At 34.4% G+C, this 17625-nt stretch overlaps 1 protein-coding gene across 3 annotated transcripts in view; it reads right to left on the bottom strand.

The window, feature by feature from the left end:
- Nucleotides 1–5299: 5299 nt before the first annotated feature.
- Nucleotides 5300–17625, bottom strand: part of NOL4 (nucleolar protein 4) — a 507107-nt gene continuing 494781 nt past the window's right edge. For all 3 annotated transcript variants that reach the window (XM_074201260.1, XM_074201261.1, XM_074201262.1), the window contains one exon: nucleotides 5300–6234. In XM_074201260.1, the coding sequence (XP_074057361.1) occupies nucleotides 6041–6234 (194 nt within the window). In that variant the 3' untranslated portion in view covers nucleotides 5300–6040. The remainder of the gene's footprint in view (nucleotides 6235–17625) is intronic.

The following is a 17625-nucleotide window of genomic DNA, read 5'->3' as shown; positions in this document are numbered from 1 at the left end:
GGTATATAAACTGTGATTTTGGAATGAGTAGTTTATTATAAAGAATTAACATTTACTTTTGGTCAAGAAAATGTGACAATTCCTGAACAGATGAAAATAAGTCATCTGGCCACTAAGTTTTTAATCATTCAATGGAAGGTACAGAACTAAGTGTGGCTAGTTTTCACTTTCAAGCACATTATTGGGTACACTTTACTTAGCAATAGAAGCTTTTGCTTTGCTCTGACACCATTACTTCTTTCAGCTTTTGGATTTAACTCTGACTAATTTATAAAACAATGAACATTAATTATAGAGCAGTGTATTAAGTGCTGGGAATATACAGTGTTTAGATAAGACAAGATTCCTGCCCTCATGAAATGTACTATTTAGCAAATACAAATGATTCTAATTCTACATGATAAGTGCAACCAGAGAGCTACAAGAAAAGTGCTGTAGAAGGAATGAAGTGGTAATGATCATTGTCAAGTGGAAAGAACAGGGTAGACTTACAGGAAGATCTGGATTTGAGGCATTTTTTCCCCCAAGACATGAATAGCAATTTAATAGGCATAAAGGAGAGAATGAGAAAAAAGGGCATTTATGGTGTAGAGAACAATGTAAACATTAAATGGAGGTGAAAAGAGATGAGTTGGGTACACAGGATATTAAATTTGGACCAGCATTTGGAGGGAAATTCTACGAAATAGGTATGGAGAGATAGGGTACTGCCAGATTTTGGAGGGTCTGGAATGCTGGTGGAAGGAGCTTGAATTTTATTAAATATTATTAGTAGAAGTTCAGTCTGGTTCTCTCTCCACTCTACAGTGAACTATTGAAGGATTTGAGGCAAAAAAGTGACATGAAATATCTATGACCAATATATTACCAAATGTACACTATTATATAAAGCACATCTCTAAATAATGAAATTTCACTAATTTAAATCTATGACTTACCTTTGAACAAACTCAACATTTTCCCTTTCTTACTTATCTCATGTCTCTTAAATTCAACCTGCTCATTTTCTTCTTTGTAGTTTTCTGCTGGTGTTTATATACTTTTCTCATTTCTGCCTCCATACTCCCCTGGCTTCCTTCAAGTCCCAGCTAAAAATCAAATGTTTCATAGGCAGCCTTTCTGAGTCCCTTTTAATTATAGTATTTTCACTCTGTTGATTATTCCCTATTTATCCTGTATTTAGCTTGTCTGTACATAATTATTTATGTGTTGTCTCAGTCATTGGATTGTGAAGTAAGTATTCCAGAGCAGGGATTGTCTTTGGCCATTTTTTTGGGGGGTATAATTTGTATGTAGCATAGTACGGAGTGCTTGGAATGTCTTTCAGTAAAACATACCTTTATGATACTGAAATTTCTTTGATGTGTGTAGTCTCTCCAAAAATATTGATTGTAGTTCTTAAAACTTGCTATATAATCTTGTACAAGAGTGCTGTCTACTTAGTCACAGAGTTCCTGTGTCTGAAAGAAAAATAATCTTCCTGTGGCCATCCTAGTAACCTTAGCAGGTATATGTATGTGATTATATATTCTGTTACTTTTAGGATGCTGGGATCACATATTTTCATGTTCATTATTCTAAGATGGATAAATGCAACATAATTCAATAAGGCTAAACTGAACGTTTTTAAATGAAAATGTTCAAAATGATTCACAGAAAATAATCATATTACCTCTTTTAATTTATTAAAGATTTCTAACCAAAAAACCCCATAAACCTAGAATTTTAAGTATCTAAATGAAAACCAGGGAGAAGAGAATTGAATTTCTGGAATGATAAACATCTTGAAATATTATCTAGATCTTTTTTCCCCCTCACATGGAAAGAAAGGCAGATAATGATGAATTTGAAATAATCCCTTGTAAACTCTAAAATTTACTATTTGAATAAAGATCTGAGAGTTTCAGAATTTGGTGAACTTGACAAATAAAAAAAACTAACTGCTTATTTCTATTGGTATATTTCCTTACTTTGTAGGAATGATTTATTTTCCTATATGAAATAAGTGAATGAGAAATGACAAGAAACTGCTACTGCCCATTTAATTAGAAGAAAAGCAGCACATTTCAGATGGTGCTGAGTATGTTGTTGTTCAGTCCCAGTGGATATTGATTATGAACCTGCCTCTAGATTCTTCATGTTGATCTGCCCATTAAGTATGTTATTCTACCATATCAACAAAGACTAGAATAAAGAATTAGGTTCTTTTCCTGTATCAATCTGATCTGCTTAGGGAAGTCAAAATAAGTTTTTAAAGACTGCTTTAGATTCAAACCCCAAAGACATCAGAGTTCTTTACTGGCAGAGAAATTCTAGTGGGAGAAATTTCCTTTTTTTGGGAAAGATAAGCAGCAATCAAAACATTAGGGCAGTGATTATATTTCTTGTTAATTTTTGTGACCGAAAGCTTAAAAAATAAAAATTAAATAAAAATAGTTGAACCCCATCATGACTTATATGCCCCCTTTTCCCTATATCCTCCTTTGTTCAGATATAAAGTATGACTCTTTCACCAGAAGTTTACATCCTCTTGTTAAAAATAAAGGGAAAAACATTTCAGCAATTGAATATTAATTCTCAAGGAACCCTATAATAACAAAGCCATATTCAGGCAGAGTGAAGGAGAAAAATCCTTCCATGGGGTTTTCATAAACAAGTACAAATACACTGATTTTTTAAGCCTTGATAAGGACTTTGATAGTATCCTTTTAATTAACTACAATCACTTATGCCCCTGCGGGAAGTCTTAAGTTGGTTTTAGTCTTCAAAAAATATCTATGAAGAGCAGCCCACATATTGGCAACTGATATGCAATACTCAGCCATTTTTATTTTTGCAATGGAAGAAAAAACCCTATACAAAAAATACAGCAGAATTATCCTTACATGAAAAAAATGACAGAAATCAACTGTTAATTGCAAGCTATGCTTTCATCAAGAAAAAGCTATGAAGTGAATTTTATAGCTGCTTTCTGTCTTCAAAAGATGAACTTTGTTTCTCTCATCAACTCTAGGTTTCCCTTGTTTTAAGAACTAAACTTAGCAAAATAAGTGGTAAAAACCCAAGAAGACCAATGGATAAATAGAGCTATTTTGTTTCTGCTCTATGTAAAATATGGCAAAAGTCAATCACTTTCCATATATTTATTATTAAAAAATATCTGCCATCGTGGGGCCAAATTCAATTTTCCAAAGAGGATTTTAGAGGTTAGGGAATCCACAGAGTTTTTGTCAGCATGTCTCAGGGACCTAATGGTAGGTAGAATAGTATCGATGAGCACTACTTCATAATCTTTTCATATTTCTCCATAAATCCATTTTTTAAGGTCTCAGCCTAATTTCTTTCTGATCTTACATTTGTGCTTCAATCAAATGTTTTCTGAGAGAAGAGATTGAATAAGGTCTTTTGAAGAAAAATCAATATAAGTGAGCTAATATTTAGCTTTGCATTATGAAGAAACTGTTTTAAGTAAGAGTTTAATAAATGCTGATTAACTGATGTTATTAAGAATTCTTGGGGGAAGCTAGGTGGTGCTCTGGAGTCAGGAGGACCTGAGTTCAAATTTGACCTCAGACACTTAATAATTAATTAGCTGTATGACCTTGGCAAGTCACTTTATCCCATGGATTGCAAATATATATCTATATCTATATCTATATCTATATCTATATCTATATCTATATATAGATAGATAGATAGGTAAAGAATTCTTCTACATGGGGCTCATGAGGCTTTCCTTTGCATTTTGAATTTTTACCAAGTAGTATGACAACATGGCAAAATCTCCAAATCACTACAGCCCTTGGACTCTAGATCATATAGTAGATACCTTTAACTAAAATTAACCGCTCCCAGAGGTACAAGTTTTTCCAAGGAAATGAAGCCACCCCCTATGGGAAAAAAAAAGTCCAAAAAACAACAGAATGCAACTTCTAAAGGAGACTAAGTATCACTGAATAGATTTGTGTCAGTGTAATTGTATTGCCCTGCACTTTGAATTATTAAAACTTAGGACTCTCTTTGTGGATCTTCTACTCTGTTTCTGCTTTTGAGAGAATTCTTCAAAAGGGTTATGCACTATGTATATAATATCCCTGTGTTTCTTGGTTATTTCTTTAAACATGGAGTTGACTTCTCAGTTTGTGCTAGATGCGAATAGTCAGTTCTATTTAGCATTTAAAAGGCAAAATGTTCAAAACAGATTTAGCACTAGAGTACTTGGAAAGTTTATAAGGTTTCACAATCATGTTTAAACACAGAAATCTGTTTATTTAACCAAACAAAACAGAAATTATACCAGCCCTCAGTTTTTGAATTTTCATTTAAATCTGTGAATCTTAAATCCACATTTTGAAATGTTTGCGAATCTATTTATCTCCAAAATACTCATATTTCAATAGGTTTTTTCACATTTATATATTCACCAACAGTATCACAAAAGTTCTTGGTTTTTTACCTTTTTTTAAAACATAACTGTAAGCAACAGTAATTCTAGAAACACTAGAGAAAAAAAGCATAGCAATGTCCACAGGCACAAGAAAAGTGCACATTACTGGATCACAATCACAGTCATTACTTGAAAAACTCTATGGAACAAGTAGATAGGAAATCTCACTGATGCCTTAAACTCATCCTCAAAAATGGAATTACAGAATTTTTTTTTACATGAAATAAGGCAAATTCAGGAATGTACAAGGAACTTGTTTATCCAAACAAATCTAAACAACAGAACAAATAGTACAAGTAAGCATCAACTAAAGGACTCGTCTCTATATATTGAAAAATAGGCTTGCCTTAGTGCACAAAGAAAACACCATTTATGTGGATCCAACACTAGAAAATAAGAAATCAGGGCTAGGGCTGGGAGAAGCAGGGTGAGAGTTCACAATGAGTCACAGCTGCATCCACTGAGAGTTTGTAGAACTGGTTCTGAGAATTCTATAAAGCATATTCAGAGAAGAAATGGCCTTTTTGTTTTTGGAAGGTATCTCAGGAAAAAAATGGAAAGGAAACTACAGAAAAGAGTGCAAATTTTCAGATTGTCACTTGCAACCATTTAACATTCAGTCATCTACATCCAATCACTACTACAGGAACTTCTACAAGACAACAGCAGCAGTAATTGAGAGTGAGCAGCTGTAACAAACCAAGGGGGTGATTTTTTTAAGGATATGTCTTTATATAGATAAATAGATATTATTTTTCAAAAAACAACTTCAACCCTCCCCCCCCAATAACAACAACAACCAACTCTGTGATGACAATTGCCAATAGGAAAGCTGCCATGTTGAATGGGGTGACTTTGAAAACAGCATGAATGCAAGTAATGCAGGCTCCTTTGGGTAGTAGTTTCTGATGTGATGATTTACAGAATGTAGATATATGGATTTTCCAGCATCAAGTGTATTTTTCTTTTGTAGAAAGAATTTGGAGATAGAAGAAGGAAAAAAACAGGATGGAAAGGGGACAGTTTCTCAAAACAGTTTTTTGTTAGGACCAGTGAAAAAGTTACCAAAGTAAAAATGACAATTTTGAATGAAAAAACATTTTTTTATAAAAATTACATTTTCTTTTTAAAATACAAGATCCTTTTAATTGCTGTTTTATCCTGTACCAACAGGAAATTTGGCATTGTTTTTTTTTTTTTTTTGCCATATACTGCAGCTTTCGGTCCAATGAGTCAATAGCATATTCCACAATATTGCACTTGCAGCTTGAACCAATGGAAAGGACCACAGCATCTTCTGTTTCATCTGTGAGTTAGCATTCTACAGTCACTTTTTTGATATTTATGCTGATAGACTAAAACAGAAAGCAATGGACTGGACACATGAAAGTACCTCAAAAAGATCAGAGGCCAGAGTTCCCCTGAAGCACCTTAACACATCACTTTAAGGATCAAGAACAGTGTGGCTTTATGGTAATTAACTCTCCTAAAAGACCGTGCAGTAGTAATACCTGAAGCATCTGTTCTGGGAAACCAACATGTCATTAGCGGAAACTCCAAGAAGAGACCCAGTGAGTGTCAAGGTCATGGAATTCAGTTCTGCTGTAAAATAAGGTTTTCCAGTTCATCTGCTGAGCGAAGTAAAAATGCCGCAGATTCTCGGTATCCTGCCACGAGCTGCCGCACGGCATTGATTTCAGTTGGGCTCAGCTGGGGTCTGGAGCTTGAAGTGCTGGAGGACCCAGAGCTGGTGGCTAATTGTCTCTTCATGCTGAGATCGGTGGGACCTGGAAATCAGAGCCACAAGAAAAACAATCAATAACCTCTGTGGTTCTTTTCATCTAAGGGTCTCACTGCTCTTAATCTTTCCTCTTCATTAGATGCTAAATAACTGATCCCAAGTCCTAATAGTGTGGTTTATTAAAAAAAAAAGTTAGTAGACTGGGATTCTAGCTAGTGACAATGAAATCAGCACTTTGAATGAAATCAGACAATGAAAAAAAGAGCTTTATGCATTGAACAGAGAGATTCCATCCTTCAATGATGAAAGATGCCTTTGAATCCTGCTTTGTAACTTATTTGGGTTAGTTAGGCAACACAGTGGATAGAATCATCTTCCTGAATTTTGACACTTACAACAGAACTGTTTCCCCATCTGCAAAATGAACTGAAGACAGATATGGTAGATCAGTCCAATATGTCTGCCAAAGAAACCCCAAATGGGGTAGTTGAACAATTGGAAACGAACTGTAAAATCTCTCAACAAAAATTTGCAACTGATTGCATGTGTGACATTAGCATCACCTTTCTGGACTAAGGTTTCCTCATCCACAAAATGAGGGATAGACCTACATTCAATCAACAAGCACTTATTAAGAATCAACTCTAAACCAGGCATCTGACAAGTGCCTATGATACAGAAGCAAAAACAAAATATTATCAAGGAGTTTATAGGATAGTTTCTCCTTCCAGAGCTAATTCTAGGATCCTCTATTAAGGAGGTAGTACATCCTTGTTTTGGGTGCCACTTGTTGGAATGTTAAAATTTTTATTTGGGAAAAGATTGTCAAAAGTTTTTCAAGACAAATTTTAGAGTTTCTTAATGGAGGAGTCAGAGTCAGTTACTCTTAATGCTTTCCACCAAAGGCCAACCAAAGAAGGGGGAAGCAGTTTTAAATATTGCAGTCACAAAACAGACAGGGCCCAGAGAAGAAGTTTTCTTGGAATTCCCTTGGAAAGAACTAGAACTAAAGCAAAGACATTCTCAAATTGGCAATCAGTATCTACCAACTTATAAATTACCTTGGCCTTTCAAAGCTTTGGTTCTGGAATTTATATCATATATTCCTTGTTTTACTATCAATAAGAAGACTATGATCTACTTATATTAAATAAGACCTCCATTTATAAAGTGTTTTCCAATTTAGGAACTAATTTCCTCAGAACCACCACAGGAAGTTGACTGCAAATATTTTTATTTTCATTTTATAGATGAGGAAATTGGAACTCAAAGAGATAACTTGACCCAAGGTTGTTCTGAGACTCAGGATTCTTTCCTACTTCACTGTGTCTCCATAGTCTAAAGTGAGGGAATTCCAGGCAGCCTAGTTGCCACCACAAATCACAGAACTCCGGTAATCCAAAAGTTAGTAACAATAAAATTAACATCATAGATTTTTGACCTGGGAGAGTCCTTGACAATCATTTAGTCTAATTTCCAAATTTTGCAGTTAACAAAACTGAGGTGCAAGAATAGTAAATGTTTCCTCAAAGTTACACAAGGACTAAGTGACAATCAGGATTTGAACCCCAGAACTTCTGATTCCAAATCCAAGACTACTCCCACTGGACCAAAATGATATGGAAATGTCACCATCCTACAATGTGCAGTGCAGCCATTAATTTCTAGATCACTTCCTTGATTGACAACTCAGTTATAATCAGTAATATCCATTAACTTAAACAACTGAATGGAGCCCAGTGACAGAACAAATCTCTTTGTGAAAAGAAACAAAAAGATGACCCATTCCCTCTGTAACACAGATATTATCAAGGTCTTAATGTACTTTTAAGAGTCAGAGGGTATAATTCAAATCCTGTGTCAGATGCTTATTAGCTCTGTGATTTTGGACAAATCATTTGACCTTCATGGGCTCAGTTTCTGCTTCTGTAAAGTAGAATGATTAAACTAAATGACCTCTGAGTTCCCTTCCAGATGCAGATCAATGAGCCTATGAACTTTCTTTTACAGGAGAGGCTCACATATAATGCAACATGACTGAATTGATCTTCATTTTCATAATCCTTGTGCTGATATGGAATAGTAACCCAGCTTTGTTTGGAGACTTCTAGCTCATTTCCCTTTTTGAAAATCTCTGAGCTATTAAGGACAGCATCTCTAGATCATGGTGTGGCCTTCCAGAGAAGTCTCTGTTCTGTAGTTTTAACTTCTGTTCAAATAAGTACTCAGGGTGTGAAAACATTTTGTATTTTCAAAAAGTAGTCATTTCCACATGTATGGCAGACTTGTAACCTTATGACTCATGGATTTTTTGAGCATGGCCATACTGGATAAAAATGTTATTGGAAAATGGTTAGCAAAACTAAATAAAAAAGGATACAACATATATAATGTTAATTTGTAGTTTCCTAAATCAGTTTTGTGGTCCAAAGGGATCTAATTCTACTCAAGTTTAACACCACTGATGTACAGTATGTAGGTAATGGGGAAGTGAAAAGATTTTGGAACACTGTCTCAGTGCCTTACTCAATTCAATCTAACAAAAGCATATTAAATACTTAGCTTGTATAAAATGTGGGGAAAGTGTCTGGAGTGGGTGTGAGCAATTTTTTTTCAAAGATCAAAATTATGATAATAAAACACAAGCATTTCTCAGCTTAATGAAATTGGTTTTGTGTAGAAGTGAGAGTCATGATCATTTATAAAGACATTCTTTTTTGATTGCATTTTGTTTTGTTTTTGATCCCTATAGCGATTTCATTGAAAAAAGGGAATGAATTCTCTGTGAGGAAACTCTAGCTACCAAGACATATCAACATCTGATTTGCAACTCACATTGATGTGCAAATAGAGGGTTGCTTGGGGCACAATTTATATAATTTATCCTGGCCACAGAGCATGAACTCAGGTCTTCCTAAATGTGGCCAGCTACTTAGCTACTATGCCATGCTGGCTCTCTTTAGGTATATTCTTAGTGATTAAGATAAAAACAAAAACAAAAACCTGAAAACTGGCTAGATTGCCTTATAAAGAAACTAGATTATATCATACATCTTTTGAGGACAGGATCATATTTTTCTCATTTTGTTTACTCAAAAGTGCCTAGAATAGTGCCTTATACTGAGAACAAATGCAATGATTTTTTTCAAATAAAAAAAGCTCTCTTTAATAGTAAAAACAAAATAAAACTTGAATATTATTTTTCATAAAAACAAGTCATTTAAAAGCATTCTTATTTTTATTATTTCAAAATATAAAATTAATTTTGAGACAATATAATGTAATAGAAGGCTGACTTTGGTGTCAAGAAGAACTGAGTTCAAGAACTATCTCTAATTATTAGACTATTTGTAATTATTAGACACTAGCTATGTGACAATGGTCAAATAATTTAATCCCTTAGGGCTCCAGGCAACTCTAAAACTAAGCTATCATTGAGATGTTGATCTAGCATGGGAAAGGGAATTTCCACACCAGGAGTTCTGTTGTGTTTCAGTCATTTTCAGTCATTTCTAACTTTCCATGGCCTCATTTGAGGTTTTCTCATCCAAGATACTTGAGTGGTTTGCAATTTCCATCTTTAGCTCATTTTATAGATGAAGAAAATGAGGCTAACCTTGTTTAAGTGACTTGTCCAGATTCATATAGTTAGGGAATATTTCAGACTAGATTTGAACTCAGAAAGAAGAGTCTTACTAATTCTCAGCAATGTTCTGCTTATTTTGCCACTTGACTCCCCAGAGTTCTAACACACTGATGAACTTCTGGTCATCCCACTACCCCTCAGGAAAAAAAAAAGCCTATCATCAGCTTAGGAGGCGGCAGGTATACATTTAGTTTTTAAAAATTGATTACACTGCAATGAATTTATGTGCAAATCTATGCACATAAGTATATGTATGCTGTTTTGAGACATCTAGATCTATCTACAATTCGTATGTACTTATGCACATATATTGTATAGGGTTGTTCTTAGGAGACACCTGGTAAGGTCTCACTTGACAAGATCACTCCGTCCTAGTGATTATAAGATCAAAGGATTACAGAGTTAGAGTTGGAAGGAGCACTAGGGGACATTTTACACAACCCCCTCATTTTATAGATGAGGTAACTGAGACCTACAAAAGCAATTTAAGTGAATTACCCAAAGTGCCATAATCATAATCTTAGTTTTATATTCTTTAAGATTTTAAAATACTTTATATAAGTAACTCATTCCATCTTTATAACAAGCCTGTAAGTAGGTATTATCCATGTTTTATATGGATAAGGAAAATGAGGAACACAAAATTGAAGACAAGCTAGCCCTAGCAAATGGCAGAGGCTGGATATGAACTTGGATCTTTTGATTCAAAATCTAACATCCTTTGTGAGATCATACTTACTAACTGCTATTATTTGATTAAGTATTTTGCTTGTAAAATACATGTTCCTTGACTTGTTCTACCAAAAAAAAAATTTCTATGACTGAGTTTACATTCCCAAAATATCTGGTCAATATAATAAACTATCATTTGAATTTCCTCTCTAACTCAGCAATCTGCAGGAATAGAATGGAAAGTATAAAATGTAGTAAATATAACTAGATGCCCTTGTCTCTACATATGGATTCAACAATCATCCTTTTGCTGATGATTTTTTCAAATCTACTTATCCATTTCTAACCACCCTGCTGACTTCCAGTTTAGCATCTCCAACTGTCTATTAGATATCTTGAATATAAAATATCCTATAGATATTTTAAACTAACACAATCAAATCTAAACTCAACTTTCTCCCCAAGCTCTCCTCTGTTTTTATTTTCTTATTATTTTCAAGGACAACAGCAACCTCCAGTCTCTCAGGTTAAACAACTTGGATGTCACCATCAACTACTCTCTTTTGGTCAGTCTCCATTCCCAGTCTTTCAATTTTTGCTTCTTGACATCTATTGTATATCCTCTTCTCTGACACTAGCCTAGTGAAGGGCCTCATCTTGTCATGCCTGGACTAGTGATAATGCCTTCTATTTGCTCTCCCTGCTTCAAATTTTTCCCACTACAGTCTCTCCTCTATCTCAGGTGTTAAGATGATTTTCCCAAAGTAGTCTCCCCACCTCTCCACCCCACTAATATAGTCTTCTGGCTATCTATTGCTTCCAGCATCAAAAGTAAAATCCTTTGACAGTCAAAAGCTCTTCACATCTTGCTACTCTCTTTTCAACTCTTCCTCAACTTCCTCCCATCCATGGATTCTGCATTCCAGTGACAGTGGTCTGCTCTCTTTTCTGTCTGCCAGATGGCTATCTCCTAATTGTATTTTGCCTTGAATTCTTGCCTTCTTCATCTCTTACTCCTGGCTTCTCTGGCTTTCTTCAAGTTCCAACTAAAATCTCAACCTCCTGGAGAATCCTTTCCTAATCCCCCTTAATGCTAGTGCTTTCCATCTTTTAATTACTTTCATTGATCTTGTTTGAACACTTTCGTTTGCATATTGACTTCTTCATTGGACTGTGAACTCCTTGAGATGAGGGGTTGTGTTTTGTCTTTCTTTGTATCCCTAGCAGTTAGCACAGTTACTCCCACATCACAGGCACTGACTCTTTATTGGTTATTGATTGCCTGTTATGCCAAAAAACAATAATGGTTGATTGATAAATGCTGCTAATGATTTACCCTCCATACTTGTATTGGTTTAATGTTTTGTTTTATAAGTTATTTTTGCTGTATTATTGCTATATTATAAGTTATATATCCTGTATTTGTTGGGGTCCATCTCTGAGATTAGTTTGGAAAAAAAAAATATAATCTGACATCTCCGTAAAGTCTAAAACATTTTTACCACAGCAGTCATGTTTTTGTTTTTGTTTTCATTCTCCTCAAGGGCTATCCTAGAACTGGGTTAAGCCTTGCCTGACACGTGCTGCCTTGGCAAGTGCTCCAAACAGTTCTCTTTGTGAGTGGCAAAGAAGATATCAATCAGCACTGGGTAAGGTGTTTCACTACCAAAGGAATTACAGGGTCACTCTCTATTCAACTATTTTTACCTTTCCAACTAATAAAAGAAAGTACTGAACCATATCCTTTCTCTAGACTTTGAATTTCTCTCAGGCAAGGCTCATCCTAAAATCATTATTCAGGGAATCTTTGTTAGGGCCAACTATTGCAACCCAGCCCTTCTCTGAGGATTAGAAAATCATTAGTTTGCTAAGTTTAGAGATACTTTTTCATTTTCCTTTTTTTCCTTCTGCTCTTGCTTCTCCCCAATAAACTCAGAAAAAAGGTTTTATAAAGAAGCTTGAGTCTACAAAGACCACCTGCACAACCAAAATTAACAACCAAGAGACTGACATAGAATAATCTGTCAGTATGATAATCACCTAGAAAACATTGCCAAACTAAAGTTGCTTATTTTTTGGCTAGAATATAGAAAAAGAAAATGAGAACCAAAAAAGGAAAACAAAAACAAAATTTAAAAATGACCATTCCAGGGGCAGCTAGGTGGCATAGTGGATAGAGCACTGGCCCTGGAGTCAGGAGGACCTGAGTTCAAATGGGGCCTAAGACACTTAATAATTACCTGTGTGGCCTGGGGCAAGCCACTTAACCACCATTGTCTTGCAAAAACCTGAAAAAAATGACAATTCCTGCTACATATCTTGTGCTGTAAATTTCCTCTTTTAAAAAGTCATGATTGAGTCCCTCTAAATGTCTTGCTTTTAAAGGAAATCATTGAAAATGCAGTCACTATCACTCTTGAGAGTGAAAACAATCTTTTCTAGAAGAGTCCATCTTGACTCCTCCATATTTGAAGAAACTCCTCTCCATAATTTTAAGAATGAACAAAGATGGTTAACCCTTCATTATATTTATTGCAAATGTAATATAAATAGGAATTTGGATTTTATGTCTAAATGCTTGTATTTAGACAGCTACAGTAAAATCTTAAATTACCCCTGAATTTTCTAGTTAAACTTTTTCTCCTGTTTTTATTTAACAATACATTACAAGTGTTGCTCATTATGAGGCATAATCTATAATAATAATAATAATAATAATAATAATAATAATATTTATATAGTGCCACCTAGGTTCCAAATACTGGGAATAAGTGCCTTACAATTATTATCTGATTTGATCCTCACAACAATAATAGAAGGTAAATGCTAAGATTCTGTATCTTTTTCTAATTGGAAAAATTGAGGCAAACAGAGATTAAGTGATTTGCCCTGAGTAGAATAAGTGAGGCTGCATATGAGCTAAGCCTTTCTGATTCCAGGTTACCTTGGAGCCTCTATGAGCTTTGTCTCTTAATTCCATCTTCATGAGGAACTCCTTTAAGATGTGATAGAACCTAATATAGGAAATTCTAAGATGAAGAAACTCTCCAAATGCATATCAATATCTCTTCTACTTATACAGACATTTACATTGCATAGACTCATGGAAATATAAGAGTTGGAAGGGATGTCGGTGTACAGTCCCTACCTATAACATGAATTCTTTCTACAACATCCTTAACCAAATGCCATCATGCTTCTGTACAACTCTAGTGGCAGAAGGCACCCCACTTTCTAAGGCAGCTCATTTCAGGAATTATTACAACATATTATTTTCACTTTCAAGATGTATTTTATATCAATGTATCTTCCCATGTTTCATTAATAACCAATTGTCATTTAACTTCCAAATATAGAAATTCTTGGAGGTCTTTATTCACCTTCTTGGGTGATCATCTATCTCATGATTACGTGAAAAATAAAACTACCACTAAAAACTTGGCTGGAAAAAATTTTGTTCTAAAAATTGAAAGATTTATTTGAAATTATGTACTCTAAGGTAGAATTCATTATGTAATGGGCTGTCATATTATATATATATATATATATTATATATATATATAATATATATATATAATATATATATATATATATGAGAACAAATTATTCCAGCAATGCTGATAAAGAACTGTTAACTCTAAGAGGCAAGGCTATGTGTGAGTTATCTCAGCAATAATCCCCTCAGAATTGTTTGTTACCAGTACTTAGCAATCAGTTTGATGGTTAATAGCCTTCTGGGAACCAATAATGTCCTAATAAATCCAACACTGTCCCTCAAAATGATCATTGCTCTTGTATACCATGATTTATAGCAGGACTGGCTTGGGGGAGGGGAAGAGCAGTCATATTTTCAAATGGCCATGTTAAAGCAGAAAGTTGGTTTTGTCTTTCTTAGCACTTTACCAAATGCTTCCATCACCTTCCACAAAGTGTCATTGATTGTTGATTTTATATATACATATATATATATGAGATGTGGTTTTTCTTCCCACTATAAACAGAAATATAAACACATTTTATTTATTTTTATAAATACAGTATTTTTTCAATTGTCCTGGAGTTGAAATGGGTGAAAGCTAGTGCTGCTTCTTCCTAATTTGTTTCTTGAAACTTATTCTTCCTAATTCCACCTTTTCTAATTTTCTGAAATTCTGTAAGAAACTAGTAATAAAAGAACTATCTAGGAACTATATATATATATATATATATATATATATATATATATATATATAAAATATGTAACTATATATAGATATAGATATATAGATATGTAAAGAACTATTTATTGCCATTCAGAAAGGGAAAGCATATTCATTTCTTAAATATCCACAACTCTGAGTATGATTAAGTGATAGAATGAATTTAGCCACCATAAACATCTATTATTTTTAGTGGTTAAGTATGAAGGGTAGCCCTGTTAGGAATAGCATTTCCTACAAAAGGAAGCACCAAGACTAAGCATTTTTCAGGCATAGAAATCTAAATGACATCATTCAAGTTTCAAACATAAAAAATTTAAATTGGGGCTTATCTAGAAGCAGAAGTATAGATTATGTGATCCCCTGAATTTCTTTTAAGTTCTAAGTCTCTTTAAAAAAAATTAAAAGTAAGTCAAAGTAAGGAATAAAGCAGAAGTGGACGCTTCTTTAAGAATACTTAATTTTCTTCAGAAATTAATTTGAGTGAAAGGATGAAAAAAAAAAGGAGGGCAAGTAGGATTATCTAGCCTGTATCAGGAGAATGCTGAGAAACCTATACATTCTATTTTCAATTATCCAAATTAATGGAGGGGAACCTTAGCAAAGATAATACAAAATAAATGGATAAAGTGCCTGGAGGGGTTCCTTGTCATTGTAACAACAGAGTGACCATGAGAGATAGAATGAGTTAAATTTGTGAGGGAGAGAGGAAATGGGAACGTTGGCTTTAGGGAGTCTCTGCATGAACAACCTAAAATAGTCTTCCTTCCTCCTTTTCCTCTCTCCCATCCTTTCCTTCCTTCCTTTCTTCCATTTTTTTCTTCTCCCCTCCCCTATCTCATCCGAATCAGAAGTACATCAGTCATTCAAAGACCTTATCCTATTACTGATCAGTGTGAGAACTTTGACCTACACCATTGTTAATCTGAATCAGTTTCTACAACTCTTTTAGCTTGGGATACTATAGTGGTGACAGTTTGACTACCTGATTGACTTTGGCCTGGCTCACAACTCTAGAGCTCATCTCCTTTAACCACTCTGGAAGCAGGAAATACAAGTGTTCTCCAACAGCACAGATGGTCTCTTTACCAATTTTAATCTCCCTTTACCAGATAAAGATTTTTGGTATGTCAAACACCATCTTATTGTTGGATTAAAAGAAACAAATAAACGAAGTGTTTTTGTATGAAGAAATAACAGGAATTGCTGCTGGGGTGAAGTTGTTGAAAGTAGATTAGTTGGACATTCAAGCGATTCAGCAATTGATCCAATGTTCCTCCTTTCAAATTTTTATGTTGCTCTCAGCTAGCTAAGAGAGAAAATAACTATTTCAAAGTAAAGTTAAAAAACTAGTAGAGAAAATGTGCTCATGAAAAGTCATAGTTAGCATGGAGTAGTAGGGTATCTAGAGAGGCCCTGGAATATGATGATGAATAGATCTTATTGTGAATTTTTTAGACAGAATAGATGAATTCTGATTGTTATAAGATGTTCATAAAGCAAAAATGGTAGGAGCTCATTATAGCTCATTATTACAGAGATCCTTTGAAACAGTTCTCTGAATATGGCCTAATGTACAAAAGTCTCATCAAATATGATTAGTTACTTTAGTAATTTCATTGCATGATACTAGGATATTTATAGGTCAGGTTATGTGTCTCTTCTTATAGTGACATTCAAGGTCATTTTATTTATTCATTTTGTTTAAAATATCTTTTTTATTAATTACATAACTTTTCTGCAGAAAAGACCAATTTCCCTAGTGAAAAAAGGCACCAATTTGCGACATTGTCTAGTCTTATAGGCAGTTTGAAAGACTTGCTCTCAGGGTCATTTTTAGATACAGAATAGCCATAACTGTATTAAATGTCTTTCTAAAGAGAAATATTTCAGTCACTCTAAGAGAGTCAAGGAACCCAAGATCTGGAGGATTAGGTTGGGAATTATTTTAATTAGATTAAATGGCTTAAATATGCTTGAACAAAGTAAGATACATTCATTACACTGAATCAGGACACCTTTCTATTAATTGACATTCAGAAAGAGAGAACATATTCATTTCTTAAATATCCACAACTCTGAGTTTGATTAAGTGATAGAATGAATTTAGTCACCAGAATGTACCATAAACATCTATTATTTTTAATAGTTAAGTATGAAGGGTAGCCCTGTTAGGAATAGCATTTCCTACAAAAGGAAACAGCAAGACTAAGCATTTTTCAGAGATAGAAATCTGAATGACATCATTCAAGTTTCAAACATAAAAAATGAGCCGGAATTTACTTACAAAGTTAAATGGAAAACTAAGAATTGCAATCATGGCTATGTATGGAATTTGTATTTTTTAATTTAATTTGTGACTTAATAATAATAATAAATTAATAATAACTCAATAATAAATGCTCTATCAATGGTTTTCAGATCCCTGTTTCCCCCCCCCCCCCATTTAAAATTCTAGATCTCTGGGATTAAGTGAGTTTCCCAGAGTCACAAAGTCAGGAGTGGACTCCCACACTTGAACCCTTCCTGACTCCAAGGACAGTCCTCTGTTTACTATATAAAACTGGCTCTCATGATGGGGGGCTAGAACAGGTAGTTGCTATATGGCTAACCAGGAAAGGAGTGGTTACTCTCTGCCTTAGTCAATCCCATTCAGGTGACAACACCCAGGCAATTGAAAGTGTGAGTGGGTATTTTCATTTCCAGACAGGGAAGAGAGAAAAGCTGCCTTCTAGGACTCTTGTCCTGTACAGCAGAATTGCTGATGAGACCAGTGAAGCTCAGCTCGTCTTCCAGGATGGGTCCCCAGAGAAACTTTCTTACTTTGAAGAAGTTGGAGGAAGACAAAAAACTGAAAACAAATACAATGGGGTCATATCACTTCAAAGTACCAGACCTTTATACTGCAACCAGCTCTAGA

Source organism: Macrotis lagotis, chromosome X, assembly GCF_037893015.1.
Source record: "Macrotis lagotis isolate mMagLag1 chromosome X, bilby.v1.9.chrom.fasta, whole genome shotgun sequence".
Lineage (NCBI taxonomy): Eukaryota > Metazoa > Chordata > Mammalia > Peramelemorphia > Peramelidae > Macrotis > Macrotis lagotis.
Note: the sequence above shows the minus strand (reverse complement) of the source record. Positions and strands in the feature narration are given on the sequence as shown.